At 60.3% G+C, this 27,872-nt stretch overlaps 1 protein-coding gene across 1 annotated transcript; it reads right to left on the bottom strand.

Annotated features, from left to right (window-relative positions):
- Positions 1-90: 90 nt before the first annotated feature.
- Positions 91-24,541, bottom strand: MAPK8IP1 (mitogen-activated protein kinase 8 interacting protein 1). Its single transcript, XM_063332202.1, has 12 exons — positions 24,425-24,541; positions 16,927-17,032; positions 9,970-10,203; positions 6,178-6,259; positions 5,081-5,956; positions 4,365-4,440; positions 3,735-3,907; positions 3,333-3,442; positions 3,066-3,185; positions 1,979-2,049; positions 1,582-1,680; positions 91-1,144 (listed from the first exon to the last, which is right to left on the bottom strand). The coding sequence occupies exons 1-12, from the start codon at positions 24,508-24,510 to the stop codon at positions 1,072-1,074; spliced, it is 2,106 nt and encodes a 701-aa protein (XP_063188272.1). The 5' UTR covers positions 24,511-24,541; the 3' UTR covers positions 91-1,071.
- Positions 24,542-27,872: the final 3,331 nt, after the last annotated feature.

Raw genomic sequence — 27,872 nt, 5'->3', positions numbered from 1 at the left:
ACGCTCCATCTCCTCTTGGCGTCCCAAGGAAAGGAACATGCCACGGCCCAAACCCACTGCAGTGGGACACAAACAGCACAGCAGCCCTGCTCCATGAACCATCATATTTAATAGTTGTTGCCATCACAGCAGATCCAGCTGAAGCACAGAGACCGCTGGCTGCAGGGACTGGGAGGGCTATTCTTCCTCCCCAGTGCGTACTCAGCTCCCTGCAGGATTTAGCCCTTCCCTGCCCCACTTTGGGCAGGGACCCAGCTCCGTGCAGGGGCTGAGCCGCACCACCCTGGGGTGGCCCAGCCCTGCCACTGCCTCTGTCGCCTGCAGCTGGGGAGAGGTGGTGGGGGGGAAAGGGCAGAGAAAGGCTCCCCTCCCAGGGGTGTAGTTACTGCAGGGAGGTATGGGAGGATTTTTCTTTCTCCCCAGGGCACGGATACCGGAGGGGAGGGATGGGGGCAGAGGCAAGGGTGAGCTGTCTCAGCTCATCCTGGCACTGGCTCTGGCAGAGGAGATACTGAGGACTCCCTGTCATCTCTGCCCAGCAGCCTTGTCCCCAAGGCCTGGCAGGGAGGCGATGCCCGCCCAGGACAAGCCCATCTCCCAGGCATGAGCCAGCACGTGGGTCTTGTTTGTTTGCTGTAGCTGCTGTGTCTTCATACTGCGAGAGTCCGACTCTGCCACTGCGTTAAAAGTCACCCCAGAGGGATGTGACGGGAAGCTGGGCCATGGTCACAAGGAGGAGATGCTGTCACCCCAGCCTGCAGCAGGAAAGGGCCCGAGGACGCTGCTGCCCGCCCCTCCGCTGCTCCCAGGCAGGGCACCCAGCGGGTGCTTCTCCAATAGAATAAACTAAGAATATTTTGTACAATAAACACAATTTGTCCAGCCCTCCCCCCTCCCGTCCCCCCCAGCCCGAGGAAGGGGAGTCACGAAAAGAGGCGGCGCTCCGTGCCCCGGGGAGCCCTGCCCCGGGCCCCCTCCTCCTCCAGGCTCAAAGCAGCTCTTGTCCATGCACGACACGGGGAAGGGGCGAGACCGCAGCCCTGGCTGTGCAGGAGGTGCCTCTGCCAGCCCCTACTCCAGGTAGATGTCCTCCGTGGGGCACGTGTACTCCACATACTCCTTGTAGAATTGCTGAAAAGCCCTCCTGCAACACAGCACCGGGCAAAGCTGAGCAGCATCCTCCCCGCGAGGCATTTACAGCGCCCCGCTTCCCTTCTCACCCTCGCTCCCTATCCTGTGGCCAGTTTGACCCTCCCACCCTGTAGCCCCTGGCCCATCCTGCATCAGCACATCAGAGCCGCAGCGACTCTTGCTCTGATCCCCTGCACAGCGCATGACTTCCAGCCATCTGCCTGCAAAGCCTTGCACTGGGACTTGTTCCAGTGCTGTCAGGAATAGGCTGCCCATAGCCCTGTCAGCCCTGGCTCTCGCCCCAAGCCTCTCACTTGAGGGAAGAGGTGCCAGCCTGGGGCCATGTCCAAGCCCCACACCTATAGGGAGATGGCAGGATTCAGCCTGACCGCCTCCTTCCTCCTGCCCTTCGGGAGCAAGCGCCTCCCTCCCTGCCCAGCCAGGACTCACCCTACAGACTCTGCCAGCGGCTTCGTGGACTCCTCTGAGACGAAGACATGACAGGCAAATCTGTGGTCAGCAGGGTGCTTGGTGATGAACCCAAAATATCTGAGGGCAGAGAGAGTGGGTGAGACTGGACTGTCAGACAAGCAGGCACAGGTACCCCAGCATCTCCTTGGGCACAGGGGTTTGGGACATGCACCCCTACCAAAACCCAGTGGCCACCAGCTCCCGCAGCCCGTGCCCAGAGCTGGGATGTAATTCCCATCCAAAGGCTGCAGCGCAGTGCTTACAGGGGAAGAGGAGCCCTTCCCAGCCCCAGCCATGACACCCTCAGGGAGCAGGGAGGCAGCAAAGCCCTCTCTGCCCGGTGCTGAGAGCCACTCCGCACCTCCTTACTACTCACTTGTTGTTCTTTGGATGGTACCCACAAAAGGAAATGTTCTTCAGCTGGAAAAAATGGCTACACTTGTTTACCTGTGGGAGAGAGAGAGAAGAACTGTCAAAGCTTTCCTCCCCACCACTCCTATGGGGCAGCCAGACTCTGGCCCCTGGAAAGGCATGTGTGGACTCAGCAATGAAATAAACTGCAACCTGATCCTGGGCTGTCCCCAGCAGCAGTTTCAGGGCAGCCCCAAGCACCTGCACACAGGGCGATCTTCCAGGCAGCCCTGCTGGCTCCCACCCCGGCTGCCTCTACTTCCAGCAGCTCCTGGGGGTTTCCCTGGAGGCCCTGGACTAGGCTGTGCTGGGGCTTGGGTCAGTGCTGCTCTTTGCCCAGCGCACACAGCCCTCTTCCCTGGCTGAAAAGGCTCTCAGAAATACCAGCAGATAGAAGGTGTATGGATAACTTAGAACTAAGTCATTCAAGCCTGGGCGTTCAAAAGGTCCCAGCCAGAAACAAGAATTTATTTACACAAGTTCAAAGAGCAACCACGTTGATGGCACCCTCTAGATATAGGTAAGGCTTGTAGAAACCCAAGCCCAGCTCCCTGGCACAGCACCCATGGCCATGAACTACTCCAACCCCTCAGCTGTGGGAGAGGTTTCCCAAAGGCTTGCTGCAAAGCCCTCGCTTGCCTCTGCTCAGCATCTCCCCGTGCTTTGCTAGGCTACTTATGCAGAACGCTAATCACCAGCCTGCCACAGCTAGCTAAAGAGATTACAGGGCAGATCTGGAGGACACCACTCAAAATAGTAGCAGAAAGGTTTAGGAGCAGCTGACAGATTACTGGTACGGCTCAGCTTGCAGCATCACAGCACAGCGATGTGTTTAGCAACTGCAAGGCCATCAGCCGGCGATACGGCCCAAAGCTGGGAGCCCGTGGGGCACAAGGGACCCTAAGATGGGTCTTCAACCCCAGTGATGGTGTTTCTCACACCCTTAGACAGGTGGAGATCCTCCATTTTCATATGCAAACAGGACCTGAAGCACAAGGGGCACGAGCCAGCAGCCGGGGAAGGGCCAAGAAAAGCAGGGAGTGGGCCACTACCTTGCTGTGCTCCTTGGAGTCATCACCTTTCACGGCAATCTTGACCCCACGCACGCTGATCTCCAGGACGCAGCTGGAGGGTGGGTTAAAGTGCACAGTGAGGCGGCGCGTGGTGGCAATCTGAGGGGGAAAACGACAGAGACAAAGTCTTGGCACTTGTGAATAGTGATGGTGGCTCACCCTTTCCCTTCCCTTCCCCACTGAGGCTCTGCCCTGGTGCCAGGAGGAACAGGCGCTCTTACTCCCAGGTTTGGGGTGGGACGCTACCTTCTGCATGGCCGCGCACAGAACGTCGTTGCCCTTGTGATAGGGAACCTGCACTGAGCCGAGGAACTTCACCCGAAACTGGTCCACCCAGTCACTGCTCTTGGCCAGAGCTGGAAGAGAGAGCACACAGCAGGGATCATCTCCGATGACTGGGAACATAGGCTGAGATCCACCTCACTGCTTCATATTACCACCCCTGTGTGTTTTCCTGCCCAGGGGAAAACTTCCCACTGCACCAGGTACCATCTCCTGGCACCCCACCAGGAGCTGCCCATTGCTCCCTGCCAGGCACCCAGTTTAGTCCTCCCTCCTTCCCCCTGCTCAGCATCAGGCTCTTCTCATCAGAGAGGAGGTGGACACAAGATGGGGGACATCAGTAGGCCGCGTGCATAGGTTTGGTACCTGTTACGTGGTCTGGGTCCTTGGTGACTTCGATAGCGTAGTAGGCAGGAAAAATGCCCCGGTCGCCCGTCCGCATGTTGTATGCTTCGTACCAATAATCTTCTGCCTGCACCTCCACCAGCAAAGGATCGTCCACCTCCAGCTCCAGCTCATCCGCATGGCGAGGCACAAACCTGGGCAGGGAGGCACTAGCACCTGGCCGGCCAGCAACGCTGGTGGCCTTCTCACCGGCATGCTGCTAGGGCAGGGGCAACACGAAACCAGCCACTGGCCCAGGCAGGCACCTGGCAGGTGTAATTGGCCATGGGGACCTGAGATGCCAAATAAAGCATCTGAGAAGGTTTAAGCTCAAAAGGTGGCAGTGCCCTGGCACCTAAGGGAAGGGTACCCCTGTTGTACCACCCATCCTGCTCCCTAGAGGTCCCGGCTGCCCTCAGAGGTGTCACCCCTGCAGCAGCCTGGGCAGATGTCGGTCCTGGGCAGGGCATGAGCTACGGGGAGCAGTTTGGTCCCTAGGGCTTCCTAAAAGCTGGAAACTCTGGTGCTTGGTCTGGCCCCACCGAGGCGGGAGGGCAGTACCGGCTTCCCTCTGCAAGAGGCTGGGGGCACCGCTCGCGCCTGCAAGCTCACCTAAAGACAGCGCGGTGGGTCTGCTCCTGCTCCTCCCCGTTGATCATGCAGGAGAACAACCCGAAGGACTCAGCACCTGGGGATGAAGGCAGAGGGGGACGCCTCAGCGTTGAGGGGTCAGCACTACAGCCAAGGGAAGGACATGGGCTGAGGCTCCTGGGGGATGGCTCGTCCGAGACAAAGCCACACAGTGCCACAGGAGAGGAAGGCACAGCTAGAGCTGCTGCACTGGTACCCAGAGATCCCCACTGGGACCACAGCCTTCCCGCACCGACCTGCACAGCTGTGACAGCTGGTGTCACCAGCACTGTGGGACCAGCCGCACTGTGGGAAGCCCTGCCTGCCAGGGAATGCCACCAGCCCCTGGTGCTCCTCTGGGCTCGGGGAGGAGGGTGGCGCTCCAGGAGGGATGTTTGTCCCCCTCTGAGACCGCTCAGCCTCCCCCTCAGGATAACCATACCTCGGGCTAGCCAAACAAGCAGCCTGGAACACCTCCAGCCACCCCTACCTGCAGCTCAAAAGGCTTTTCCAAGCCTCCACCCATACCTCCCCAGCCACCAGGGACAAAGCCACAAGCTGCAGCAAGCAGAGCTGGGGTTCATGTCTGCTGGTGCCTTTCCATCTCTTGAGAGTACCCCGAGCCTTGTATCAGGGATGGTTAGAGCTGCCCAGGCAGCCAGCCACCAGCCCACCTCCTCCCGGCACCCAGCACTCACTGGAGGAACGCGCTCGGCCACTCATGAAGACGTTGAGGAACTTCTTGGAGAAGTGGATGTCCGCCTCGGGGGTGGAGTCCTCGGAGAGGCAGACCGAGTCGCGCTTCAGTGCATCCTCCTCATACTCCTCACCGATGGCCGACTCATAGGGCGAGGAGACACAGTTGTCGTAGACAGTGGCCGAGTCGCTCTCGTCGCTATAGCCCGAGTAGCACTGCTTGAGGCTGACCAGCTCCAGCTGCACGTTCTCATCCACCACCAGCGTGTACTTGACCGAGTCGTAGGAGAGGGCGCTGGTGTCCGAACTCACCGAGGCTCTCTGCAGGTTGTGCCCCGGTCGGGAGGCACTGCTCCCACCACCGCAAGAAGCCCTGGTCAGGTTCGTCTTGTCAGGGGAGGACATGTAGTCCAGCACCTCGTCCTCCTCGCTGATGGAGGGGTTGGTTTTCCCTGCCAGGGCTGAATAGCCGGAGGTGTCGATGTCAGAGCTGATGGACATGCGGTTCTCACTGGACTGAGACAGGAACGGCTTGTCGGTCTCCAGGGGGTCCGAGTTCTTCTGCACAGGCGTCAGGTAGATCTCCTCTGTGGCCTCCAGCCTCACATCCGTCTGGTAGCGGATGCGGTCCCGGTGGGCCTCGGGGCCCCTCGATGTCACCACCACCACACTGGCACCGTGTGGTGGGGGCCGGCTGGTGTTCTGGTGCTTCTCAGGTGGCCGGGATGAGGCAATGCAGGTAGGTGCCATCTGTGTGGCTGCCGTGCGCCGGCACGGGCTCTCCGTGGACGTGCCCCGGTCTTTGGTGGAGGTTGTGCTGTTTTGGTGATTGACCTCATCACTCAGGCAAACGTGGTCATGGGGAGGGGTCTGCTCACCTGGAGGGGGAGGAGAGCGACATTGGCAGCCCCGGAGAGGGTGATGCTCCTTGCCAGGGAAGGTGGCCAGGGATGCCACCCAGACTCAAGATGGACATGCACCCTGCATCCACGTGGGATATTTTCCCCAGCCTCCTGCTCTGGCACCAACTTGCCCCAGGCTCCCACGAGCCATGAAAGGGTGCAAGGAGTTGCCTCTGGCCAACAACCCAAGAACTCACCTGTTTTCAGAGGGGACGACGACCGGGACACCCGCTCCTGCCAGCTGTGCTTTTTCCCCAGAGAGTTGTTATTCAGAGTGTCCTGAGGAGAACAACAAAGCCGCCTTGTAGCCCAAACAGTAAACAGCGTGCGGCACAGCGCCAGCAGCACCCATCCCTCCCCGGGTCTGCGGTGCCCTGCCCAGCTCCCCCCTTGCCTGGGCACGCCGGGGCACGTGGTGCTCAGGGGGACCCCCCCAACCAGCCCCACATCTCACCACACTGCTGCTGCTGTGAGAGCTGGCACGGCGGTCGAAGCAGGGCGGGCAAGGAGTCAGCCAGGAGGCAGATGGCCTGGCCTGGATGGATGTACTTGTCCACTCCCAGGGAGACTCGGATGCATGGCTGGACGGTCCCAAGCCAAAAATTATAGACCTGAGCCCGCCTGGGCTGGGCAGGCATGCTTCGCTCCCATCCTTTGGGCCCTGCCTACTTTCAAACCACCCAGCGTTATTAAATGGGGGAAGTCCCAAGGGCCAGGGGATGTACTGCCGCCCAGCTGGGAGCCAGTACTGGAGTAGCCACCTGCTACTGGAGTCATCCATATTGGGAGTATATAGGGTATACATATGCACACACACATACGTGTATGGATACATATCTACACATGCACACACACCTATAAATATATACTCCATTAGCAGATGTCAGTCCTGATCAGCTGGAGAGGTGAGGAAGGCTCGGGCCGCCCGTGCTGCCCACGCTCGGGCAGGTTCCTGCGGGCGCTGTGCCCTGCCTGCCTTGCCCTGGGTGGCAGCCACGCGTGCGCACACAGGTGGCTCAGTCTCAGTGCCAGACCTGGGGACAGGCAACCACAGCGGTCTCCTGCCTGCAGGGCTGGGAGAGCAGCCCTCCCCGCTCCCGAAGGCCGCTGGTCCCCCTCTAACAAGGGCCCTCCTGCAGATGGGGGACAAGTCCTCCCTGCCCACCTCCGCAGGGGCGCTTCTCCCCCAGCTGAAGCAGTGGCGTTTTCCACACCGTTCGTTTTTGCTCAAGTACTAAGCCCCGCGGGGACTCCCTGGATTTTCTCACAGCCTTATCGCCAGCCTGCAGCTATTACCAGGGGCTGCCCCGTCCTTGCTTTGCTTCCCCACCAACACGAAGCAAGCTTTTTCCCTGACACTCCGAGTCGCACACTGCCGAACCATGGCTGCCAGATCCCTGCCTCCGCACGGGGAGGGGAGAGAACCCCCACCATGGGGCTTCGGCGACCTCCCAGCGCAGCCTCCGCGAGCCAAGGCAAATAACGGCATGTCCTCGCTTGCCTTTCCCAGGGACACGATGGGCCGGGACACGGGCCAGGCGAGCTGCCGCAGCGACGGCCTCTGCGTGCAGAGTGCCACGGGTCCAGCACACGAGCCAGCCCGGCTGCCCTGACCAAGACAAGAGGCAGCAATGCAGCAGGCGGAGCCCACCGAGCCCACCCATCCTGCAGGGCCAGGGCACCCTGGGGGCTGTGATGCCCAGCCAGGGTGGAGAGGCACTCACAAGGTCTCAGAAGACAAACCTGGCCAGTCCCAGCAGCTTTTTCTTCCCCTCCTGGGAAGTTGGGGATATTCCTCTCACCCCAGGCCACCTACGTGGGATGACTCACACAGATCCCATCAGCAACCAAGACATCACCAAGCCAGCTCCTAACCCCGCAAGGAGAAGCTGGAGCAGAGGGTGGGACGGTGCCCTGCCCATGCACACCCTGCCCAGCATGAGGAGGCTGCAGGCGCAGGTTGGGCATTCAAGAAAGGACGCATGGCCACGGTTCCTCTTCTGACCACCTGCAGGAGGAGGGAGCTGGGCAGGCCAGGAGGGTGCAGGAGGGTCTGGCACAGGTGGAAGCAGATCTCAGGCCGATCCCCAAGGGATGCCCTGCACCCTGTCCTCTCCTTGGGGCACCACATGTGGGCAGGGGTACCTGCCTACCTTTAGGCAGAGGTAGGCATCCAGAACAGGCCCCCCAGGCACCTTACAGCCAGCCTGCCTCTGGCACTTCTCCTTGATAGATGCCACCAACAGCACTGCCCTCCCTGGCCGGCCATGCCCCAGCCCTGTGCCCCCATCCCTGCTGGCTCTGGGCTCCTGCTGCCAGCTGTGGCAAAGCCCACACCTCCTGTTCCCCATGTCCTCAGCTCCAGCCATGCCTGTGGCCCCACAGCTTCCAGCATCCTCCTGTGAGCTGACCATCAGCTCTCCCTCCCCAGCCCACCATCTATGCAACCCTCCCCCACCAAAATCCCTCTCCACAGGCCTGCTGCCACCCCGGACACCGGTTGGGACGGTTGCCTGGGAGGGGGGCCTTGCTGTCCCCCATCCCCCCAGCTGGATGTGGCTGTCACGTGTCACTTGCTCCTCGGGGAACCCGCGCAGGGTGGGACAAGGCTGCTGCTGTTGCCTTGTCCATTATGCTTGGTGGGGCTCCCCCCGCCTCCCCAGCCCTGCTGCCTTTGTCCCTGGTGCCAGCTGCCCCGAGGGCGCCTGTCCTGGCTCTGTGCCTTCCTCCTCCTCCTCTCACCCGTGGCCCCAGGCAGAGAGCTGGCATCAGCTGCCGGTGCTGGGCTGGTGACACCCAGCTCTGACTACTCCCCATCTGTCACCCACAGGGACACCTGCCTCTCACTTCATGCTCCTTGGCTGAACGTCACCGCGACGAAAATCCTCCTACTTGGCAGAAGGCATGGCTGAACGCAGGAGGGTGGCAAAAATAGCCCTGCGCGTCGCGCATCTTGCATGGGTTCGTGAAGTTTGCAGGAGAGATGGGGCAAAGGGACTCTGGCCACCGCTCAGAGGATCAGCGTGCAGAGCACCGAAATGCTGCCCACCCCAGGGACAACAGCAACCCCAAGGCTGCGTGGGGCAGGCAGTCTTGGGGAAAACCAACCAAAACCTTGTGCAAAATCCGAGAGCAAGTGAGACAACGGAACCCCCTCATCCTCCCGGCCACCATTTTGGGCGTTGCCGTTCTGTCTCTCCAATTTTGCATGGGGGTGCTGACATTAATGCCTCTTTTGCTGGGCGCTGCTGCGTAGGAGTGGAGGCTGCCGAGTCCCCACTGCTGGGCACGGGGCACCTGGTGTCACTGTCCTGCCTCGGGGCTGTCACTGCCCTGGCCTGGGGCTGGAGCCCAGCTAGTCGTTGGCCAGTGGTGCCACCACGGGCTCGCCAGCCCCATGGCGCGGTGCCCTGTCCCGCGATGGCTCATTCATGCGTTCGGGATGCCGTGCCTCATTTGCTCTCCATCCCCATGGGGTCCCTTCCCCACTCCCACCTTGCCTCTGCCCCACGGGCTCTGCTGGGGACACAGCTCAGCCCTGCCACGCTGATGCCCCGTCCTGGCCTGATCCCTCACCAACTCGGCCGCAGGGATGGAAGAAGGACCCACATGGCCCCTAAGCCGCCCCCAGACCCCGCTGAGCGTGATGTCCCCGTGTTTCCCCCCCTCCACCCCCGGTGCCCCCCGGGCCCGCAGACCGCTCCCGGCTCTGCAGCGGGGACCGAGCCTGCGCCGCGCCCGGCCCGGGGATGCGGGCAGCGGCGGGAAGGGACCCTCGGGGGGGCGTCCGCCTTGCCGGGCATCGCGGGAAGGGCAGCAGAGCCTCTCCCCGCCATCCCTCCAGCCTCTCCCCGCCACCCATCCCTCCCTCCCTCCCTCCATCCCTTCATCCCTCCGAGACAAAAGCCCATCGGCGGCGGGAGCATCCTTCCTCCTCCTCCTCCCCGGACCCCCCCGGCCTGCTCCCCCCTCCCCGGTCCCGGCCTCACCTGGCTGCGAGGCACCTGCGGGAAGAGGTTGAGAGTTGTGGGTCGCTTGGGCCTGTAGACGTCCGTGGTCCCGGCCGGGGGGTCTTTCTGCAGCGGCTCGGGGGCCGTCTGCTCCTCGGCCGGCGCGTCCCCCGCCGCGTCGATGAGGTCGAGCTGGAGCATCTCCGCCTGCAGCCGGCTGGCCTCCCCGCCGCCCGCCGCCCGGGCCCCGCCGCCCGCACGGCTCACATGGCCCTGCCGGGATTAGCGGCGGCGATCAGGCCACCGGGAGGGCGGGCGGGCGGGCCGGCAGCCGCCGCGCCGCGCCTCCCGCCGGGGCTGGGGAAGGGGGGGGCCGGCGCCGGTGCAGCCGCATCGGCACCCGGCGGCCTCTTCCTTTTAAAGGGGCAGGGATGTTATTCCCGCGGCCGGGAAGCCCCAGCCTCCCTCCTCGTGTCCCGTACCCCCCCCACCCCCAGGCAGGCGGGGGGCAGCATCCACCCTTGGGGATGGGGCACCCCCATCGCCTCATTCCCGGCAGGTGCCTGTAGGTACGTGTCACCGTCACATTCACCACCAAGCGCACAAACATGCAGGCCCAGGTTTCATCTCGACATAACAAGGACCTTTTTTTGCGGTGGGAACAATCATTCCCTAGAGCTACCTCCCCCGGGATGTAGTAGAGTCCCCATCGCTGGAGGTGTTCAGGACACAACTGGGCAGGGTGCTAGATAACCTCACCTAGGCACCTTTTCCCACAAAAGGCAGGACCAGGTGATCTTTCAAGCTCCCTTCTAAACTGGGCTGTTCTATGACTCTTCCTTCCAGGCCAGACCGTGCCCTTTCTTGGCTCCCGTGCTGGCAACTGGGACTCACACAAGCATCCAATCATTCTGGTCGGAGGTTTGGTCCAACCCCTGCCCAGAGCAGGTCGCTCAGGCCCTTGCCCATCGTGTTTGAATATCCTCATGGACAGAGAACCCACCGCTGCGTTGGGCACTGGTGCCAGTGCTGCGCTACTACTACTACTACTTTCTACGGGGTTGAAATTTTCACTGCACACCTCTGAGAGGAGTCAGGCTCCTTCTTCCCTGTAAAGCCCATTAGGCAGCTGGGGACAGCAGTTACATCCCTCTTGGCCTCCTCATCTTGAGGCTGAACGAGCCTCTTCCCACACACCCTGCATTTGCACATATCGGGACGTGAAGCCATGCAGAAGGGATGCCCAGCAAGCCAGCAGCCCGGCATTAGCTTTCCAGTCACCCATTGGCAGTGGCTGTGCTCTAGGCAGGAGCAGCCCCACTCTTTCCCCACACACCCTTGGAGCAAGGTGGCCACCATGGCCCATGAGGGCTGCGAGGAATGGATGCCCTTGTGGCTGCATTGCTGGGCAAAAAGGCACCGATGTCCCCTCGTGGCTGCAGGTGTTTAAAGGTCAGTGGTTCCCTTCCCAAGCCACCTTCCTTGCAGTAACCGGAGCTCGCACATGCACGGGTTGCTGCAGCCAGCAATAAAGGCTCCAGCTTGGCATTAGCGAACTGAATTCCCCGTGTTATCAGCTGTTTGTGGTGACTGGAAAGCTCGTCAGCGGGCAGGGGTGGAGAAGGGCATTTTTTTGCAACTGATGCTATCCATGTGTCTGGATGCACGGAGGATGCCCCTTGAGCTGTGGGAGAAGAAACAGCCCCAGCAGCTCTGGCAGCCCCTCCAAGAGCTCTCGCTGCTACCAGCTCCTAAACTGTCGGACTAAAGCCAGCACAGACAGGGCTCTGCCTGCTGCAGGCACAGTATGACACCTCTCACAGGGGCCATTTCACCCCAGTGCCCCTCCTGCAGTCCTGGCAGGCACTGGGTGAGCACCTGGAAGAGCACTGCCACCAAAACCCATCCTCTTGAGGCTTTAAGCATTTAACTCCCTTGTTTTTAACATTAGCCTTTGTACAAGTTTGGTGTTTCTGTTGCGTGTGGCAAATCACATGGGTTTTACCGAGGAAACAGAGGCAAAGGAAAAGAACTGGAGGGAAACGCCAGCTAAATAGATTATACCTAGCCAAGGTAGGTGTATTAGAGCCAGCTGCTGATGTTCAACCTAGACTGCTAATGATGCTGCCTCAGTAATTCTGTAGCTGTAACAATCACCCGGAAAACTCACAGAGGAGGGAAAGTCCCAGAAGGATGCAGAAAAGCAAAACAGTACCTGTTTTGAAGAAAAGTGCGCCCTAGGAGGGATGCACCATTCCCGGTTCAATAGCTAGGAGGAAACTACAGCCACCGCAGGTAGTTATTAATGGACTCTAGCACAACAAAGTGATTTTGAAACCACACGGCAATAGATCACTTCACCATCTGAGTGGGACCTGTGGTGATCTGCATAGCGAGGGCAGGGGCTAGATGTTGGGAAGTCTTTTGAACTGGAAAGACGCTGCTCCGCCGGAACAGGCTGCCTCGGGAGCCCTCTAGGAACAAGTTCATGTAACCTAAGGCAGCCTGAGTATGCTCACCCCCCAGCACAGACGCGATGGTGAGGCGACCTCCCAAAGTCTCTTTGGCCTGTGGGAGAGATTAGGGTGTGTGGGAGAGCAGTACCGGTGCCTCAATCCTGCGGATGGGATGTACACAAGATGCACATCTGGACCCTGATGCAGTCACAGGGAGGCTCATGCCTCCGTTACAGGTCTGTCCCTGGGACAGCCGCCACACTGGTGTGCTCCTGCTGCTGATACCTCCCACCCACGTGGTGCTGTCCCAATGGCAAGAACTCCCAGTGTCCAGGTGTCCGATGCTCCTGATGCTGTGGCCCATGGGCCCCAGGGGGGCTGGAGCAGCCCAAGCCCGACTGCAATTGCGAGGTGCTGGGAGCACCCCTGGGAGCACCAGTCTAGCCAGGGGAACCGCCTGCGTGGGGGCTGCCACAGACCCTGGGAAGGGACGGATGCTGCTCTCTTCCCTGGGAATGAAAGGCTCGTGTAAGGGGTAATGCGCAAGGTGTTGCTTGAGTGACCCTGGTCCCTACCGGCTATGGTTGAGCAGGCGAAAGGCTCTTCCCTGATGCCCTACTCCTGCAGCCTTCCCTGTCGGAGGAGGAGTGACAAAACCTTCAGCATTTTGCCAGCATGGGGAAGCGAGGGGGACTTGCCAAGCAGAGGGGACAACCGTGGCCCCTCTCCCTACCACCCAGCTGTGACTGCTTTGCTCCCGGCTTCAAAGCGCCAGGAGAAGCCTCTCTGCCCTCAGCCTGGTGCAGCCGCAGCTGGCGATGGATCCCGGAGGGACCTTCATGGGACAGCCTTTGAAAAGCCAGCCGGAGTAAGCAGCCGCCTTGCTGCTGTATCCTTTGCTCCCAGCCCATGCAGACGGCTCCCCGCAGCTCCCCGGATCAGCAGGTTGGCCGGCTCATGGCAGCTGCTTCCCCCTTTGCAGTGGGTCCCGCCGGCCTTCCAGGGGCGGCTGCTGCCAGCGGCACTCTGGATCAGTGACAGTGAATATCAAGAGGAAGCCCGGCATCTCCAGCAGGCTTATTATGCTGGAAAACCAGTGTTTTCATTTTTTTCTCTACATATCTGTATCTTCATGGCTGGTTCAGCCCTTTAAATGCATACCACGAAGGCTCAGCACAGCCCTATAACTGCTCTCTTCCTTTGGGCACTCGTTCTCACGCTCACAGGTATTTCCAAGAAGAGTATTTCTTATTTTTTTCTTTTTTTTTTTCATTCCTGCATTAACCATTTTCCGCAGCTCCTGGAATACAGATGAGGCACTGAGCCTTTATTAACCGCAGCCTGGTTGTTGGTGGGATCCATCTTGCTGAAACCAGGGATCGTCACCTTGGATTTCCAAGCAACCAAACCGAGCCTGAACCCGAAGCGAAGGCCTGGTATCTCTGTTGCAACCGTCCCTCTCAATGTGCCCGCCCACTTCCATTTGAGAGGCGGGGGTGGCATCCCTCGCCCTGGTGGCCCCCGCTCCTCCCCAGCTGGCCTCCTGCCCTGCCATTCAACAGCCCGAAGGGCAGCTCTGCGCCTCTGCTGGGCCCTCTCCTCGCCCAGACCCTTGCTTTGCTCCCGGTTTTCATTCACCCGGGACTTCTTGTTGAAATTAAAGGGTTTTTCAGACGCACTTGGGGTTATTCCCCATTCTTATCATGTGGTTTCTTGTCCGTGAGGCACAATCCTTGTCGGTGTATAGAGTTCCCTCTTGCACAAACACCAGTCTACGCCTCCTTGCAGTTCCTGCATGTCTAAGCCACTATTTCTGGAAAGCTGCTAAAATAGCCCATGATGAAGTCATCTTTGTTTTTCCGGGACTAAAAAAAAATCCCAAACCCCTCCTTTGTTTGGGCGCTGACCTCTGCACTGGCCGCCCGTTCCTGCCATGGGGCTTTGCTGCCGAGTGGCTCTGCCCAGACCCCCCGCCTCGCCAAGGTCACTGTCCGTCCCCATCCAACGGCCGCTTTCCCAGCCCTCCGGCAGGGTCTGTCCCATCGCTCCATCCCGGTGCTTTCCCGCTGGCCACTGGGGCGGTTACTGTGCATGCCCATCTCTCAGGTGACTCACTGCCAGGCCGGGAAGCTCGGAGGGGCTGGGAGCATCCATCCCTGCAGCTCTCTGTGCTGCCCAGAGCCTCTATTTCCCTTTTCCCCGTCGCTCTCTGCTCCGGTGTGATCTGCTGAGCTGGCAGCTCGCTCTCACCTCGCATCCCTCACCAGACTTTTGCCGGCTGCCCGGTGCTGCAGGGGCGACCAGGGCCAACCTTCCATCCTACACAACCCCAGTGCTCTGCGCTACCGGCACCAGGAGCTCGATACAGGCAGGGCATCAGCACAGGGCCCCCCCTGGCCCCAGCGTCGGTCTGACTTGCCAAGCCGGCCATCCCCACGTGATGCAATTAGCTGGCTGATGCTGGCGGCGGGTCGTTACTGATTTGCTGCCCTCCCCGCCGCGTGCAGACCCGGCCAAGCTGCTCCCTCTGGGCCTGGCTGCTTCCATCAGGCAGATCCCGCAATCCCGTCGCCCCGAGCTCGGTCTGGATGGCAATCAGGCCCAAAAGCTCCCGGGCTCTCGCCTTTGATGTTCGGGATTGAAAAGCCCCTCTCCCCTCTGTTGCTGTCACCGCTCTCGGTTCTGCTCCTCGGGCAATCCTCTGTGTCCCATATACACCATTTGGACGTATTTTTAGCAGGCATTTTTTCTGAGCGTGGTACGCTTCTTCCTTTGCTGTGTTTATGAATAGCTCATTGCTGCCCCAGGGGCAGCCTCGCATCGCCCCCCCCCCAACCCCAGCAGACTCTCCGTGCGTCCGGGCGTTTGCGCAAAGCAGCTCCAAGCCGTCCCCAGGGAAGGCATGATGCTCACTGCTGGAGCCCCAGCAAACCCTCTGCTGGGGTCAGGTCTCTGCATCGCAGCGCAGGGACGCAGAAACCCCTCAGTGAACTGTTTTAAAAAGGCAAAACAGTCTCTTTTTCCTCACCCTCAAGGAAAGGCTGCAGCAGTTGAGCTGCGAGTCCCCCTGCCAAACCTCAGCCAAGGGCTGGCACTCCGCAAAGAAAATAAAATCCTGTCCTAAGAGCCTGGTGGTGTTCTCAGCAGCGGAGAACTGGGACGGCTAACGGGAAGCATCCAGCAATGCACCCACAGCCCCTGCCGTATCTATTACAGGCAGGAGGATCTTCCCAAGTCCCTGCCCTCTCTGTTGCTGTGCCCTCACGGACACCCAGCGCCAGGTTTACCATTGGTTTTGCCTCCAGCATTATCCCTCCTTCCTTTGGTAAACACATGAGCCTGGGCTTTCCCCATCCTTCCCTGGCTATAATGTCCCAGAGCAGGAGGCGGCTGTGGCTGGAGCAGAGATGTGGAGCGGCAGCCCCATCTCTGGCAGCAGCCGAATTTCTGCTGGGAAGGTCCTGAATTAGACCAGGGAGCACAGCAGGACACCTTCAGCTCCCAGCATGAGGTCTGCCTGTACCCTCCTGCCTGCAACGAGGGATTCCCAACACCACAAACTCACTTTCTAATTTTAAATCTGCAACAAATTCCTCTGCCTTTCCCCTTCTCGCTGGGTCTTTAACCGATTTGCAGAGGAAATATTTCTCCTGAGGGATGAAATGATTCTCAAGCTGTTTGGTTGCTCCTCCAGCATTTGCATCCCTTTAGCATGAAACACATCATTGGCAAAATACAGACGCCCTGCTTATTATCGAATTCAATGTAATTCTGTTTACCTCCACATTTCTGCCCCCATCGCTTTCTCGGGCTGTTCAAATAGCAGTGCTAATACCACCAGGGTCTCCACAGCATGTCCCAGGGTGCTTAAGTTGGGTGGGAGACCCACCTGCAGCATCTGCACAGGCTTCATGACTCCCATTTTTATTTCACCTGCTGCGTGCTGTGGTTGGACCCGCTTCCTCCATCCCCGTTTCACTGACACACCAGGTCTCCCACTTCCAAAACACCTGAGGATGGCTTCTGCTAAAGGCAGCCAGAAGTAACGCCTTGGTGAGCTGTGGAGATCTCTCACCGCGCCAGCCCAGCTGTGCCTGCAGGTCCAGGGACGCACATGGGGGCAGGAGGCACAGCCTGTCAGGACCCTCGGTGCCACCTCGCCTGTGTCCTTGCTCCCCGAGGATGCCCATCGGGTGCCAGAAGCTCGCTGGCCACCCTGCCCAAATCGGGGGCGTGCCCCCCAGTCTCACCCAAACCCTTAGGCTCATCCCTGAGGAATGAACTCAAAGTCCTCCAGCACAGTGGGGACCAAAAGGCACCGGCTCTGAGACGCTTTTTTGTCCCCTGGGTTTGGCTGGTGTGCTGTGGTGAGGAGAGGGCACTGCCAAGCAGAAGAGATTGGGGTGGTGGCAATGGGTACGTTAAGGAAGCATCACTGGCCTGAGGGCCTGGTGGTCCTGCACAGGAGCTGCTGGCCCTGCCAGCCCCACTGGCACCCTCTGCCTGTCCCCATCCCCCTCCCTGTCCCCATCGGGCTTACCCGGGCGGCCAGGCTCTCCTTGCAGTGCAGGCTGATTCCACACTCGTCGGTGATCTCGGAGAGGTCTTCATCCTCAAACTCCTCGAGGCTGATGTCGTGGGTGAGCCTGGAGGGAGCGGAGAGGGCGCAGTCACCCACTGCGCAGGCAGCGGCCAGGAGGGTGCAGGGAGCAGCACCACCTGCCCTGGGAGAGGCTCTCCCAGTCCCTGCTGGGGAGAAAGGCTGGGAAGGAGGCTCCTTCTGGAGGGGATGGGTCTGTTCCCACCAAATGGCTGGGCTTGGCGGGATCCGTGGCTGTGTGAAGGCAGGCGGAGCGTGCCCCAAACCAGCATCTGCCTGAGCAAAGCCAGTGGGGATGTACAGGTTGGGAGAGGACAGGACAGACGGCACAGCCAGGTATTCCCAGGAGGTTCAGCTCCCACCACCCCAGGGAGGCTCAGAGGTTGTCCCAGCTGGACACAGACACCCAGCGGGGCAAAGGCCAGGATTACAGGGAGGGGGGTGCTGGCAGGGCACAGCTGAGTGATGGATCCACTGGGACAGGTGACCACATCAAGACCCACAGACCTTGCAAGCACTGCAAACCCACCGGCCATGGCATGACCAGCCCCCAAGCCATGGCTGGGAGGGATGTCCCGGCCCAGGTGCCTGCAGTAGGAGAGGGCAACAATTTCCCTCTGTGCCAAAATCACTCCCCGGGATGACTGCAGGCATCCCTGTGGCCATCAATGCTGCTAAACCCGCCTGAGTGGCCCCAGGGGTCCCTTTGGACCATCAGCCCCACAGGCTCGTTACATGCCTTCAAAAAGTTAACAGAGATGTCCTTTTAGCAGCTGGAAACGTGCTGAGGAGCAGGCTCCTTGTGCACTTCCTTCGCACCCGGGGCAACAGCGAGGCACTCCTGTGTGTGAAAACATTTCTCCATGGTAGTACCACAATGCTCCTCTCGCTTATTCATTGCCACGGGGGTAAATAAAGAGCCCAGCTTGAAACTCCTTTGCCAGCCAGCTCAGCCCCCTGAGTTTTGTCTGGAGCCACCATGGGCACTGCTTTGCGTGCTGCCCTTTCCATGTGCTCCCAGCTCCTGAGGCTGGGAGATGCTCATGTGGAAGCACCACATCGAGCCCGTCATGCCTCTCCGGCTTGGCCCTCACTGGCGGGGACGGAAGGAGGGTATTTTGTGACCTGCAGAGCTCCTACCCTCGCTTTAAGCGTCACTTGCACACCTTGGGACACCCCCTACCTTTGGCACCAAGGCAGCGCCATGGAGGGGCAACATCTCCCTTGTCCCAGCAGCCGGCGGGGGGGAAGGAGCAGGAGAAGCCCATGAGGGAAGCGTCATCTCCCTTCTGCATTTACAAGGACCCCGCCAGCAGTGGGGTCTCTGGGGCAAAAGTGGCCAGGGACAGCTGTGCCCATGGGGACAGCACCCAGATGCATCGGGGGGGGGACACGGATACAGCCTTCAGCACGGGGTGGGGTGTCTGGACCCCCCCTGCCCATCTCCTGCTGCTGCCCGCCAGAGGGAGGGAATGCAGAGCAGGAGGCTCATGATGAGCCTTCAAAGCACAAATCGATTTCTTCTCCGGTTACGCGGGTCGCCAGGGTGGGACACCACCAGACGCTAATGTCTGGGGCCTCCACCCGCCACAGCGTGGGAGCACAGTGGGCGCCGCGGGGTCCTGGCCAGAGGGGATACGACACCGAGGGGCTGGCAGGGGCTCCCGGGCTCTGCAGGAGCCGCTGGGGTGGGTGGCAGTGCCCCCTGCTCCGGGATGGGGACAGCCAGCCCTGCCCGCCATGCTCTCGGGGATGGGGAGACGCTGCGCAGGTCCAGCACCAGCCCTGCCCGCGATGCTGGTGCACGGCAGGATGCGGCCAGCCGCCTTCGCTGCTCCGGCGTCCGGCTGCCGTGCTGGTCCCTGCGCAGCTGGGAAAACTTTGGGCTTGATTGGGTGCCAAGTTTGCTCCTGTCCTGCGGCCATTGCTGGCAGAGAAGGGTGATGTGCCCAGGGGTGAGGGGCTGCCCCTCGTCCCCCTGCATGCCTGCAGGACAGCCCCCTCCCCATCCCCGAAGCCCGGCCGGTCCCCTACCATTTCTCCCACTGATCTTCCAGCCAGCTCTCCTCCTCGGTGCTCGACTCCATTTTCAAGGGCAGCTGCATTGAGGAGGACCCCCCTTCTCTGGGGGACACGCTCCCACCCCAAAAAAGACCCCCGGGCCCGTGGCAAGGAGGAGTTAGGGAGATGCCAGCTGAGCCCTGGGCACCCACTGCCCCTCCGCCTGCCCCAGCGCAGTCTGTGGCTGCCGGCACGGCTCTGTCTCCTCACTGCGCAACCTGGGGAAGCTCATTAAAAATAGATGGAATCAGCTGTCCTGGAGGGGAAGAAAAAAAAAAAAAAAAAAAAAATAACCTCCCCAGCTGAGCCAGTGCCAAGTCCCTGCACTCTGCCGGGGATGCTGACTGCCCCCGCCTGCCAGCCAGCCAGCCCGGCTCCCGGTCCTGCTCCAGCGCCTGCTCCCCAGCACCCGCAGCAGGCACAAGGGATCTGCTTACCCTGGCACGGACACCCGCGCCACCCGGCCTCCTCCTCCTCCTGCCCTTGCAGCATCGCTGGCAGAGCCAGGGATGAGGGGCTCTGCCCCGCTGCAGCAGCGGGATCCCGTCCTGCAGGAGACGGGAGCATTCGTCCGGCTTCTTCCCAGGTAGAGTGGGGCTGGCTCACCGGTGCAAAGGCCGGAGCATTTCCAGCACAGTGGGACCGGCATCGCAGCCGGACCACATTCCCTGAGCGGAGGGAAGGAAGCAAGAGGAGTGCTTTTGCCAAGGGGCAAGCCCAGCCGGCACAGCGCAGTGCCAGGAGCACTGCCCCTTCCCCATCTGCCCTCACCTAGCCCCCAGCCCTGCTCCCGCCTCAGGCAGGGCTGTCCCTGAGCCTCCCCAACCCTTATACGCTGTTAAAGGCCAGAGAAATACCTGGTGAGCTGCTCTGCCAGCTCCCACCCCTCTTCTGCTGCTGAAGGAAATAGGGGCCTTTCCCAGCAGGGGCCGCCAGGCATGGCTGACAAACTCTTGGCATAGTGGCCTCAGACAATCCTCCATCGCCCCCATGCCTCTTGGAGCCACTCACTGCCCTCCGGCGTGCCGCAGACCCTGAGTCTTCACCGAGCGGTTCGCCCCTCGTCCCATGGGGATGGAGCCAAAGCAGCTCTGGGAAAGATGCACCCACCCCGATTTCGAGATGGGGACAGGGCATCCCCCTCCCCACCAGCTGCACGTACCCTGCTCTCCAGCGCTGCCCTCCTGCCCCGAGGCCGGCACCCCCCTAGGGGCTCTCCTGGGCCCCCCAGCACAGGGGCTGAGTGATGGGTGCGTCTCCCACCAGCCTGACCAGCACTGGTGGCTCCTTGGGACCCAGCTTTGCCGCTGGCCGGGTTAAAGTGGGTGGTGTTTTCAGGAGTCCAGCTCTCCATGTGGCCTGTAGCGCTCCGCTGAGCTAACCTGTCACCAGCTCTCGCCCCACTAGTGCCATGCCACCGGCGAACATCATGTGTGACACCGTGTTTATTGTCTCTCAGATCCCCGATAATGGCATCCAGGGCTCCATCTTCCCTATCAGCTCTGCCTGGAGGCACCTCGTCTGCTTGAAACATCCTCGCTTAATGCAATGAATAAAGAAATCTCTATCTCCGTATTACTTCTGCCCTTTTCTCCTCTCACATGGATGCTCCAGGACTTCCTAGGAGATACAAGAAAGGCCCTCCGTTGTACCCCCCGGCTCTGTGCTGGAAACACCCCTGCTTTTCTCTCTTGCTTCTCGAAGAGGCTAAAAATACCAGCAAAATGAGAGAGCTCTCACTCCCCTCAGCTCCATCATTGGCAGTAAAAGTCTGAGCAGGACCCACACAAGTATTTTGGCCAACTTCCCTCCCCAGCGGTGGCAGCGGAGGCATGGGTGCCACCTGCACGTCGCTGCAGGCAGGCACCACGGCGTCGCAGGTACATGGGATGTTGTGTCCCCCGGCTCTGAGGGCGGGTGAGCCCGGTGTCTGCAGAGGTTACGGGTGCTCCCCTGAAGGATGTCCAAGAGGCACGGAAGGCTGGCAGCCCTGCTGAATGCATGAGAACTGATAAACTCGGGACACCCGAGAACCACGAGCAAGGGGTCACAGTCCTAATAACAGCCTTATAAATCAAGCCTGGCTGCTCCCTTGACTCCATCGCCTGCCAGGGAAAAGGGGAATTATAGCATCGCCTCCACAGCCTGCTGCCGCCGCCGCAGAGGATTTCCCACGTGGGGACTTGGCCAGGGCAGCACGGCACGATGGAGCTGGGGGCTCGGAGCTGGGGGCTCCAACAAGCCCAGCTGCCTGGGCCGTACTCTGATACTCTGCTCCCAGGCAGCGCCGTGCAGAATCCCTGCGGCCAGCATCACTGGGAAAGGAAGTACTATCCTACATTTGGGTGGCCCTGGATTTTTTCTCCCATTGCAAGAGCCACAGAGACTCTTTTATTTGAACTGAGGAGAAGGCGCCTCTCTCTCCATCAGAGGAAGACACCCCTTTCGTCTCTCCTCACAAGAAGACAGGTAACCCCACTCTGACACCCAGCTCATCACCTCCAAACAGGCTCTTCTGAGGGTTCCAGATGTGCACGGCAGACACATAAAACAACCCACAGCACTAGCATTGATTTTTGCCTCAGCCTGAAGATGCTTCTTTGAACTTCCCAAGGAGATGGAGAGGTCTCCTCCCCCCGGAGACCTCCTCCCCTCCCGAGGCTCCTCAGGGAGCAGGGTAGTTCCCCCTCTCTCCTGACCCATTAAATAACTCCATAAGGGTTTCCTTCCCTAGGAGCCTTCCTGCCCCAGCAGCTTGGTGGGTGCTCTTTGCTTTTATTAGGGAAACCAGACGGAGATAGAGATCAGCCACTGACCCCCCCCAGGTCCCAGATCCATCAGCAGGGCAGGCAGCGTGGCGAGTGCTGCGGGGTCCTGTACCCAGCTGCGCCCCACTTGTGCAAGCCCTCCCTGCCCCTCTTATACTGGGCAGAGGAACCTCCAGCCCAAGAGAGGCCCCAGAGTGCCCCTCACAGGAAAGCTTGGCCCAAAGCACTGGCAAAGCTTCTTGGCAGAGCGAGGAGCTGCAACATGGCATCCCAGACAAAGAGGCTGAGGAGCCCCCGTGGGGCACAGCCCTGACCATGAGGCCTTAGGAGGCTTTAGGACAATGGGGAGGCTGGATGAGAACAACTTTTTAATTGCTGTCTCCTAAAATGCTGCTGTTCTTGTCATGGTGAGCAGCCACCTCTGGAGGTCCTCCTGGCTAAAGGAAGGCTGACCTCACCATCCTTCTCCCACCTCTTCTCAGGCAACACCAAACCATCACTGGCAACGAGAACCTGCCAGACCACCATCACTGACCTCTTCAGAGGTTCAGAGCCCAGCCCATCAGGCTGCTTGCCGGACAGGACCAAGTCCTCTCTCGATTCAAGCCACCCGATCACGTAAGACGTGAGCCAGTGCGTTGCTGCTTGGGGAGATGGAAGAGCCGGGTCCAGAGGGCAGAAAAGGTGAAACACCCCGTCCTGCAGGCGGCCAGCCAGGGCAGAGGACAGGGCTCACCCAGGCCCTCACCGACAGCCATGGGCTGGTCCCTCACCCTGAGCCACACTCATCGTTGCCTGCTCCAGCTCGGCCTTGGGGGACAGCCCCTCGCTGAGCCCCCATGGCGGGGCTGCACCACACAACCCAGCTCACAAACATTTCACAAGCACACGCACTGTTCCCCGCCACAACGTCGCCTCTGGGCTGCCAGACCCTGCCTGCCCGGGCTCAGGGACATCGCCAGCACCTCCTTCCACTTCACAGCTCACACCCCGAGCTCGGCGCCCAGGGAAGATCTCCTGCTCCGGCCCTGACTTGCCAGCTCTCCGCCCGGCTGCACGGCCACCCCCACGGAGGTCGGTTCTTCCCCGGGGCAGGCTGCCAGCACGCTGGGATCCCTTTCCGAAGGTGTGAGGCACAGCACGAAGCAGCACCTTGTTCTCCCTCCCGGGGCATCGCTGTTTGCTGGGGAGCAGGCGGGTGCCCAGGGAACAACAGCAGCATCCAGGACAGCACTGGGTGGCGAGCCCGACCCTCTCATGGGCCCGAAGCTGCTCGGCAGCTCAGCATCCAGCCCCCGGCTCGGTGGCCAAGCCCCTTCTCCACGGTGGACATTTCCAGAGGCAGCGTTTAATCGCTCGATTTGCAGGGTTTACCCAGCCATGTTGCAACAGCAGCTCCCAGCAGCTCTCGCAGGCAGCGCTGCAATAGGAGGCGGCTGCTGAAGCCCGGGAGCCACCTGGCAAAGGGGCTCCGGGAGCCGAGGAGCCCTTCAGGGGTAAATTGCCTGAACACCACCACAGCTCGACTGCACCCGCCGGTGTCCCCGCTGGTCCCCAAGCCTCAGGGGCTGGGGCCTGCCAGAGGTAGGCACAAGCTCAGCCGTGGCCCTAGGCGTGGACCAGCGCCCCCCTCTTTCCTTCCCCAAAATCTCACCACACAAAGCCGCCGGTACGATTCCCCCCTTCTCAGCCAGCATCCCTGGGTGCCAGAGGCCAGCAGAGAGCAATGGCTGACGATGGCACGGCCACCAGAAGCAGTGAGCCTCCCCCATATGGCAAGCAAGCAATGCCGGGCACTGCACCCATGGGCAGTAGCAGGGGTCCCTCACCCACCCAGCGCATCCCCGTCCCAGAGCTGCCCTCAGGAGGCACCGGAGGCTCCGAAGCCCCTGGACCCCGCACGTTGGCACCTCTGGCCATCCCTGGCCTGGCCCATGCCATGGGAAGTCCCCAGGAGCAGCCTCGCTGGGTTTTGGAGGAGAGACAGCCCCCTGCGTCCCAATCAATGGGAGCACTTGGTATTGCCGAGAGGATCAATTCTGGCACTCTCCCACCTTCTCACTTGGGGTTCCTGTTTCACAGGGGTGGGAAGGAAACGGGAGCACCTGGGATTTCTAGGAAAGGGCTAGAAAAAAGGCTTTCCTGGGGGTGGGGAAAGAGATGAAGCTTTTTTTTTTTCCATGAGGAAGAGGTGTTTAGAGAAGAGACAAGGCAGGTAAGGAGGCTGGTGGGGCTGGAGGGGGCCAAGCAGGGGGCTGGCGAGAGCTGAAATGGTATATGGGGTGAGGGCCAACATGGGCTTGGGGGAGGGGGCGCTGAAGCAACATATGGGGTGGGTGGGCTGAAGCAGTGATGGGGGGGCTGGAGTGATGTGTGGGGTAGGGGTTCATCGGTGCCTGGGGTGGGGGGGCAGAAGGAATATTTTGGGGGGGGGGGGCCGAAAGGATGCGCGGGGAGAAGGCAGAAGCGCTGGACGAGGCGGGGGCCCGGCGCGGCGGTGAGGGGCGGGGGGGGTGGCTGCAGCAGATGGGGAGCGCTGCCCGAGGCGGGGGCAGGGGCAGCCCCGCGGGGGTCCCGGTGGGGAGGAGGGGAGGGGGGGCCGCCGGTACCTGAAATTGGGGGGCGAGGCGAGGTGCAGCCCCAGGAAGGGAGAGGAGGCGGGCGGGGATGCGGCTCCTTTCTCTCGCTCCGCCATTCTGTGGCTCTCTCCATGCAGGCGGAGGGCGGGCGGGAGGGAGGGAGGCAGGGAAGGAGGCAGGGAAGGAGGGATGGAGGGAGGGGGATGCTGGCGGTGCCGGCGGGGAGGGCCATACCTGCCGCCGGGGGTGAGGGTGGGGAGGGGGAAAGTGGGGGGACGCAGCCCGGGGGCTCCTTCCCGCCGCCCCCGGCGGCAGCTGCAGGACAGATGCGGCCGCAGCTGGAGGCGACGCCCCGCACCCTGTCCCCAGCCACACAGCCCGGGGCCTGCCAAACGCCGGCCCCCGTGGGGCAGATGTGCCCGCAGCTGGACCGACCCCCCTCGGCTGTGCCCGCAGCTGGAGGCAGCGGCCCCCCAAGGCAGATGTGGCGGCAGCAGCCCCAGAGCCCTCGGTGCGGGGGGTGGCCGGGGTCTCCTGCCCGGGGCTCGGTCCCCCAGGGCTGGGGGAGCAACCCCAGGAGAGGGGCCGGCAGAGCGGGCACGCAGCGTCTCAGGGCGAGGGGCCGAACGCACGGGGCCACTTCCAAGGGTCTCCTCCCCAGCAGGGACGTGCCTGGAGACAGCAGGAGCAGCAGCTAAAAATCCGTCTGTGCTTTCCCACCCATCGCAGGTTTGCAGCGCTCGGTTGGCAACAGGTCTGGCAGCCCCAGCACAAACCCTGTCCCTGTGGAAGCTTGCCAGGGCTGCAAGAACAGCAAGGGGAATTAAAAAAAAATGCAAAACCAAAACAAGCTTATACACCTTCCACAGGCACAAAGGGGAAAAAAACCCAACAACTATCTAGAGGTCGCAGGTCTCTCCCCTGAACAGGCAGACCCACTCTTGCATCCAGCTGCGTCCCAGGGAGCAGGTAGATGCTCTTCACTCCTATCCTTCCCCACCAGCCAGAGCAGCAGGTTTCTCACCCCTGCCTCTCCTCCTTGTGCTTTGCCGGCTATCTCATAGAACCATGAAGGTTGTGCTGTGCACAGAATTGGACAACATCCTTTTTAGGTCCCAAGGCCACTTCTGTAGCTGAACAGGATAACTTTCTGTATTCCCACCCTGCTCCCGGTTACTGTGTGTGACAGTCCTGGATGGGGTGGGTGGCACTGCTTTAGCAGTTCAAACTTTAAAGATACAACAGATCCCATCAGCGTTTCTCAAACCACGGAGCTGACTGTCATTGAGGCAGTGGTTATTAGTTCTTGGCCAAGACCCAGGACGTCAGCTGCTCCTCCAGAGAAGAGCAAGCAGAGCCCTCCGAGGCACACAGCCCTGCTCTCTCTCGGGAGTCTTGATCTCCTGCCAGACAAGCTCAAAAGGGATGTTACTCCTGGTCCATCGTGGAAACAAACACACACCCACAGGTCAGCAGGCACAGGTACTCCTGGGGCAGCCTCCTGAGGGGGGCTAGGTGTCCCCTTCGCAGTTTGGATACATAGACTGAACTGTCTCACACGCAGCGAGACCCACCAGCCTCCACTCAGGGGGTGGGGGGGGCTTTGACACAACTCCATCTTAAAACAAAACCCCCCACTACCAAAACACAATTCCTCTGCAGCATGGCTATGGTTTGGCCGCTGACCTGGGGCAGAAGGTAAGGCTGCCTCCTTCTCCTCCTCCTGCAGCCAGATCACCACCAGCAGGTCTCAGCTCATGCTGGCAAGCCAAGCACCAAGAGCTCCCCCCCCCGGGCCTGGTCATCAGGCCCTTCCCACCAGCCCTGGCTCAGGGCAGCCTGGCAGCAGACCCGCTTTGGTCCTTCCGTCTGTGCTACTGCTGGTCAGATCTGTCTCCTTATACACGTGGTAGAGCCCATGGCCTCTGGGAGAGTGCTCCCAGAGGGATGTGCATGTACGTGTCCTACACTTCTGTCCTAGACAGTGTCTCTGCTCACAAGGCATCTGCTGCCTTTTTTTCCTCTTTTGAATTGCCCAATTGACCATCAGGTTCACTTCAGGGCAACTGTTGTCACCTTAAGTTAAACCTCAGGAAAGGTTATGTGCTGAGAGAGGTTCTCCTGCTTCTCCCTCCCAGCTGAACCAGCTGGTCCAACCCAAGGTATTCCCTCTCCCTCGAGATGCAGTTGTGACACCAGGCCAGCACTCTGCTCTCCTTCCATCAGACATCCTTCTCGCTGCTCTGGTTTCCCTTCTGCCCCAGTAGACATGGCCCTGGCTCCCATCCCTGCATATCCAGGTGTGTTTTCTACTTTCACACCTTTCAGCCAGCCCCTCCTGAAGCCGCCCCAGCTCCTTCTAGGTGCAGATGGAAGAGACGTGGGGGAAGGGAACTTCCCCAACCACTAGCACATGGAGCAGGCAATCGCTCTCTGCTAGAAATCCAAGGCTGGCCAGCTTCCATCCTCAGCCACATCACCATCATTCCTTTGACAGGGAGAACAGATGTTCTGGCCAGCACAGAGGAGGAGCCTCAAACCCGACCTCTCCAGGTTTGATTTACATTATTACGCTCTGGGTAAAGAAAGCCGGACTGAGTCTGCAGTCATCCTGTCTCTTCATCTTCTAAGGTGCAGGCTGCAATTTTCAAAAGGTTTTTGTCACGTAAAAGCCATGTCAAGCACTGAAGTGTCACTTCTTCAAGCCCACAAAGTCCATGCCAGAGCCAAGAGAACAACTCAGCAATCGCTTGAACCCTGACGGCACCCTCACTTCGCTAACCAATGCACTGCCCACGTTGTCCTCCTCGTAGGCCAGACATGCCCTTTTATCGCCAGCACCTCTTTGAAACGCCCTAATTTGCATCTTCAAAAAAATGCCTTTCGCATGTCAAATTAGGCTCCAAATTTTAACCGCTTATTTACGCAAAATGTTTAAAAATTGTTTGAAAATCTCGGCTTTGCCTGCATATTTTGTAATAATCGCTCAGCTGGTGTCTGGGCTGGCGCTATCTGCACATGTCTGGCTGAGGCTGCGGCTCTAGCACTGCTCCTCTAGATCAGCCCCGTTGCTGAACCCCAGTGAGAAACTGCATGGCCACCTGCGCTTCCTGAAGTCTTACTAAGAAAATAACGTACCTCCTGTAACTCTCCAAAGACAAAAGAAGTTCCAGTAACTGGGCCTACACTGGGAGCACTGAAGACGGCATAATGCACGAGCAGAACTTACTCCAACTGTCCCCTAGCTAGTTACTAGACTGCTAAGTCATGGTGTATTTAGTGTCAGTTCATGACTTGGCTGAAGAACTGCAAGAGACAAGGCTCGGTGACTGACAGAAGACCCACGCTGAACAATGTGCACGTTGTTCATGGCTCTGTAGCGCTCCTCTGCCCCAGCGCCCACCCTCGCAGTCACAAGGAGCCTCCACATTACCCTGGGGAGCACCCTGAAAGCCACTGCTCTCACAGCATCAAACCC

The sequence above is a fragment of the Chroicocephalus ridibundus genome, chromosome 4 (genome assembly GCF_963924245.1).
Source record: "Chroicocephalus ridibundus chromosome 4, bChrRid1.1, whole genome shotgun sequence".
Classification (NCBI taxonomy): domain Eukaryota; kingdom Metazoa; phylum Chordata; class Aves; order Charadriiformes; family Laridae; genus Chroicocephalus; species Chroicocephalus ridibundus.
This window is presented reverse-complemented; position numbering and strand designations above follow the sequence as displayed.